Source organism: Hordeum vulgare, chromosome 7H (assembly GCF_904849725.1).
Source record: "Hordeum vulgare subsp. vulgare chromosome 7H, MorexV3_pseudomolecules_assembly, whole genome shotgun sequence".
Taxonomy (NCBI): Eukaryota; Viridiplantae; Streptophyta; class Magnoliopsida; order Poales; family Poaceae; genus Hordeum; species Hordeum vulgare.
The window spans coordinates 618,246,204-618,252,203 of NC_058524.1; the positions used below are offsets into that span (position 1 = coordinate 618,246,204).

Consider the following 6,000-nt stretch of genomic DNA (forward strand, 5'->3'; position numbering starts at 1 on the left):
TAGGTACAATCATAGCTTACAAGTCCAGGACGGTGAGTGAATCAGACGAGCCCCTAGTTAACCCGCTCAATCGGTCCAATACAAAATCCACTTAATTGATATCGAAGATAACTTAGAAAATGATGACCTCATATCATGTATTTGTGCATAATATAGGATAATGTTTTACCAGAATACATGATACAGCCGACTCAGCCTAGTTGGTCCTTGGTCAGTAATGGAGGTGCTTCTATGTATGTTTGAGTCTAAGTTATCACCCCTCACAAATAATCCTGACATTACAAAATATAAGGTGTATTAATTTTTGAAAATCAATCTTCCCAATATTCGATTGAGTTTATAGAAAGAAATATCAATATATAAGATACTAGATATTTTACACCAATGGATGTTGATGTGATCCAAAACATTCATAAAATAAGTTGTTCTCAACTTAGTATCATTAGATTCGTCATGGTATATATCTTTGCATTTTATTTATTTTGTGTTGTATATGTTAAATATTTACATAAACCCAGCGGAATTTTTTCTCCTTTTTTCTTTTTCTGATTCTCGGTCCATTTCTCGGCCCGTCTTGGAACTTTGTAGTATCTTTGTAATCAAATCTCAATTTGTGATAGATTATGTATCTTCATTTTAAGTGTTTGGTTTACAAGGTAGTTATGACCCAGCAATTATATTCTTTCAATCTAATTTTATACGTTCGTTCTCTTTCTCTTCACCCATGGCCATGGGGCTAAAAAATATATTTGCCCAACCAGCTGAGAACACAAGAGTACGTATCACAATAGTCCACTAATTACACGTGCAAGTTAAAAAAAATATACACGTGCTACCCAAATTGGCTTCGGCCTTGTTTGGTACCAGTGTATTTTAGAGAATTTGTGGGGATTATCCCGGTCAAACCCCTCAATCCCCACACATCCCATAATATCATTTGGTTCTAGTGTATTTGACATGTTTCATCCCTACATTTCCCCTCAAATCCTCAAATTATAGTGCATTTTTCTCAATATCCAATACATTATCCCTACCTAGTGTATTGGGGATAAATGGGGATTTTGAGGGATTGGGTGAAGGTTGGGTTTCACCAGATTCCTTGGGGGATTATCCCCACCAATCTCTATAAAAACACTACTACCAAACAAGGCCTTCAGGAATGTCGTCACTATGTGGCCACAAACATCCATAGCCAATAGCTCAGTCTCAGCGCAGAGCAAGAGATGTTGTCATCTTGGCAACACCGTGACCACCATGTACAAGCATCCTTGTTGTGCAAGTCTTTATCATCGCTTCCAGAGGCAAATGATCAATCAACCAGTACGCATGGACCATGGAGACGGAGACAGGCATCTGCGATCTCCCGGCGGACTGCCTGGCCCTCCTCGCCTCCCTGACCTCCCCCGGCGACGTATGCAGGTTGGCGGCCACGGCTACGGCTCTCCGGGCGGCTGCCGACTACGACGAGGTATGGGGGAGCTTCCTCCCGGCGGACTGCGCCGACATCCTCGCGCGGTGCAGTACTGCCGATGATGAGCACCGCCGGGAAGGCGAAACGAAGAAGGAGCTCTTCTGCCGACTCTGTGACTGCCCCGTCATCCTAGATGGCGGCAAGCTGGTAATTGCTGTTGTCATAGTTTGAAAATGCATGTGTGTATCAAGAGATCTCGTCTGACAATGGCATCAATCGGCCGGGCAAGAAGAGCTTCTCGTTGGACAGGCATAGCGGGGCCAAGAAGTACATGATACCAGCGAAAGCTCTGTGGTACGGGTGGAGTGGCTACCACTACGGAGGACTCGTCTGGTCACGCTGCCACCCTAACTCCAGGTTTGGCTTTCGTGCCAATAGCTTAGGCTGCATTTAAGCGTTGCAGTGGATAACAATTTATGTGAATTTCGTTTTCCCAGCTTATGCTTGCTTATTGTGGTGCTTGTTGGCCCTACTTGTGTGTGGCTAATTCTCCACAACAGATTATTAAATAAGTGCAACACAATATTTCAATTGAGCCTTACTGTTTTGTCCTGTAGATTCCGGGAGGTGGCGGTTCTCTCTTACCTGTGCTGGGTGGACATCGACGTCATCTTGAACACCAAGAACCTCTCGGGCGTCGGTAGAGGGTATGCGGCCTATCTCGTATACATGGTGCATTGGTTGCACGCAGACACGGCCCAGAACCAAAACCAAGAAGATGCAGGGTCCTCGCCCTCGGCCATTTCCTATCATGAGTGCAACCATCTCGTGCCTCAGAAGCACTCACGATGTCTGTTATGGGACAGGGGCTGGGAACTCGAAGGATCACCATCGTCATCGATGGCGGCTGACACCACGGAGAAAAATGGAAGGCAGAAGCAGCGGCCGACAGCTAATGGCGTCGGCATGAGGAGCGATGGACAATGGATAGAGCAAGAGATTAACATAGAGTTGGACAAGCAGTGTCCGGAAGGGAAGGAGAGCAATGTTTCCATTGAGTTTAGAGGGTTCACAAGGTCACATAGGTGTCAGATTATCATAGAAGGGATCGAGATAAGGCCAAAAGGAATGTGGAAGTTCAAATCACGGCTAAATTGATTAGATAGATAAATTCATCATATGGCTAATTAATCTGATTTTTGGCAATACAGCAATATGCAACTATGGCCTTGTGTTATAATTTTGTGCCTTGTAGTCCTTTATTGTTTTAACAAAAAAGAATCGTGAACAAGGCCCCACTGCTGGAATTTCACCCTACGCTGAGTGTTTGTCTCTTTGCCGATGGCCAAATTATAGACACTCGGCAAACAGATATATGCCAAGAGCACCACGCGACAAAGACAAGAACACATCAACGAGATGTTGTTGCCGAGTAGACCACATAGCAAAGAAGGCATAATGGGCAAATGCTAAGTATGCCCACAACATCGCACGACAAAGAGTTGCCATGTCACATGTCCATTTGCATCTGAGGGCTCCGTGACTTGCAATTGTCTTTACCCACCAGTGCAGAATCAATCAATAGTCTCGGTTCGTAAGGACCTTTAGTGCCGGTTGCCATTTGCATCTGACGGCTCCGTGACTTGCAATTGTCTTTACCCACCAGTGCAGAATCAATCAATAGTCTCGGTTCGTAAGGACCTTTAGTGCCGGTTCTGCAACCGGCACTAAAGGGTGGGGACTAAAGCCCCCGCCCTTTAGTGCCTTTAGTCCCCATCCTTTAGTGTCGGTTCGTCACGAACCGGGACCAAAGGCCCACCACATGGCACGAGCCTGCTCCGGGGGCTGGGGACCTTTAGTCCCCGACTAAAAGGTTTAGGGGTTTTGGGTTTATGGTTTATTTTTTCTTTTAATTTTGTGTTTTCCATTTAATTTTTTTTCATTCTAAATATATTTTACGGTACTACATATCGTACTCGTTATGCATATATAAAAATAGAATTTCTCATAGAACCGATCATAATAAAGCAAATACGGTTTCTGTCGTCCGTCGTGGCTGTTTTGCAGAAAAACCCCTGTCTTTGTTACAATTTAACCCGCAGTCCTCAAGTTAGCCTGAAACGGTACATGCCGGAGAAAGAAGAAACACCCGCACAATGCTGCCTACCCTCCCGATCCCATCTGGACCTCGAGCCCGCCGCCACCTCCTTCCACGTCCCACGCCGCCGACCGTCGTCTCGAGCAGCCGTCGCCTACTGCGGGCCTTCTCGCCGGCGAGGCGAGGCGAGGCTGAGGGGGCCGTGCGTGCCCGCGAGGAGGCGGGGCCGAGGAGGCAGGAGGACCCCTGCCGGCGGTGCTCCTCGAGTACTTGGTGAGGGCGGGGGGCGGCGCGCGGGGGCGAGCCTACTGCGCCGCCCTTGTCGGCCCCGCGGGGGTCGGCAAGACGGCCATCGTCGAGGGCCTCGCGCAGCGAATCACTGCCGGGAACATCCCCGACACGCTCGTCGGCTTACGCATCATGGAGGTTGACATGGGGGTCCATGGTTGCCGGGACGCACTGGCACGGCATGTTCGAGCAGCGCTTCAAAGACGCCATCAACCAGGCCGAGGAGGCGCAAGGCAAGGTGATCCTTTTCATTGACGAGATGCACATGTTGTAGGCGCCAGCGGCGATAGGGGAGGCCCCGTGGAGTCACTCTTTCCTGGGATGCAAACATAGTGTTTTACTCTGTTTTCACTGCGTCAAGTTTCAGTTTCTGCCCAACTCAAAATTAAAAAGGTTTCAGCTTCTTTTGTTTTATGATTTAGTTATGTGTTGGAGTTTTATCTTTATCGTGGGTTAAAGTGTAGCATTTTCATGCCAGGGACAACAACAGGGTCAAGCAAAGAAATCATGACACTGAAGGTATGATTTTTTCTCGTGTTACTACGTACCGATGACCTTATGGGCTTATGACCCAAAAGATGAATACATTAATGCAAACGAATACCATTTATGCTGTTAGCAATTGGAAGTGCTCCTCTATTTATTTGCAGTAACATGTATGGCATGCTTCACCTCTTCTTTAGCCAAAATATGAAATTTCAAATGATACATTTGTTAGAGCATATATCTCCATATGTGGTTTTGGTAATTGATGACAATTCCTATGGACTAATGGTTGCCTTAAGTTACATTTATAGGATTTGTCCATAGGCACTTCTTGAAGTCCATCTGTTGGGTTCAAGGAGTTTATATGATGACCAAGATGGTATTCAAGGTATTATCCAAAGAATGGTCATAGAGACACATGGTTGATCAAGATCTTAGACAAAGAGTAAATCAAGATGATCAACACACAAAGTGTACAAGATGTACCGAGAGGGATCAAGTGATCCCATGGTCTGGTAAGCATTGTCCATTACGTGTTTGTGTACTAACCCATGGTCTTCGTGAGAGTTCTATGTGGGGGTTAGGTGTGTTTCCATGGGCTTGCGTCTAGAGGAAGATCTCATACAACCCATGAAGGATGACGTCAAGTTGTGATAGTCATCAAGATTGCGATGTGCAAGTTCAAGTGGATCAGCACGAAGATATCATGCTTGAAGCTTGCCGTCCATTGTGGTGGCAATGGACTTGTGAAGATATGCTGAAGAGTGGCTCACTCGTTAGTGAGTATGGGGGAGCAATCAACTAGTCTTCATCAAGACAACACAATCAAGAAAGGTGGTCCATCTTGAGGAAGCCAAGATCATCATCATCTAGCTCAAGAGGACGAGGTGCAAGGTATAGGTTTGCCCTTGATAGGTTTTCTGTTTAGGATAGATTGTTGTACTATCAAGGGGGCTCTCAAGTGAGTAGCTTGATCGTATCATTCGCTGAGAGCTCAAACCATTTACATCCTTGCATCATACTTCTTGGTTCTTGTTTGGTGTTTCTCTTTGTGAGTTTTAGAGCTTATGGTCATCTTCGTGACAAGCTCGAGTTCATCGAAAACGGAGTCCATATGCATCTACTATGATGTTTTCGATGTTGGAGTTTTTGCCGGTTCTTCATTCATAGAGGACTCACATCTCTATATCTTTGACATATTCATAACCGCATGGTCTTAAGATTTCCTGAATCCAACAAGCTTGGGTTTGCTCGATTCGGAGCTTGTATGCGAAAGTTATGGCTGTTTCAGTGGCGAGCGGTAGTACCGCTGGACCTAGCGGTAGTACCGCTGGACCTAGCGGTAGTACCGGTAGTACCGCTGGCCCTAGCGGTAGTACCGCTGGCTGGCGGTAGTACCGCCCCTGGTCAGCGGTAGTACCGCTCCAGGAGCTTAGTACCGCTTGCCTAGCGGTTGTTCGTGGACGGACCTTTTTGCGAAGACTTTCTTGGTGGTGGTAGTGCCGTTGCACTACCAGGGGCCCAGCGGTAGTACCGCTGGGGCCAGCGGTAGTACCGCTGGAGCTCGGGCAGAAAGTGGGGGTAACGGTCTGATTCCTTCCCCCACTATATAAAGGGGGTCTTCTTCCCCCTTGGTCTTATCCATCCGTTGAGCTCTTGTTCTACATCCATTGTTGACATTCTTAGAGCTTGATTACTCTCTATCCCTCCAATGATT

At 46.6% G+C, this 6,000-nt stretch overlaps 1 protein-coding gene across 2 annotated transcripts; it reads left to right on the forward strand.

The window, feature by feature from the left end:
• The first annotated feature begins 1,239 nt into the window (after window positions 1–1,239).
• On the forward strand, window positions 1,240–2,633 carry LOC123411508 (F-box protein PP2-B11-like). 2 transcript variants are annotated; one of them, XM_045104468.1, is made up of 4 exons: window positions 1,240–1,618; window positions 1,704–1,828; window positions 2,029–2,196; window positions 2,278–2,633. In XM_045104468.1, the coding sequence occupies exons 1-4, from the start codon at window positions 1,334–1,336 to the stop codon at window positions 2,567–2,569; spliced, it is 870 nt and encodes a 289-aa protein (XP_044960403.1). In that variant the 5' UTR covers window positions 1,240–1,333; the 3' UTR covers window positions 2,570–2,633. The 2 variants fall into 2 exon arrangements, with proteins under 2 accessions (XP_044960403.1, XP_044960402.1); XM_045104467.1 differs by having other exon boundaries at window positions 2,029–2,633.
• The last annotated feature ends 3,367 nt before the right edge of the window (window positions 2,634–6,000 follow it).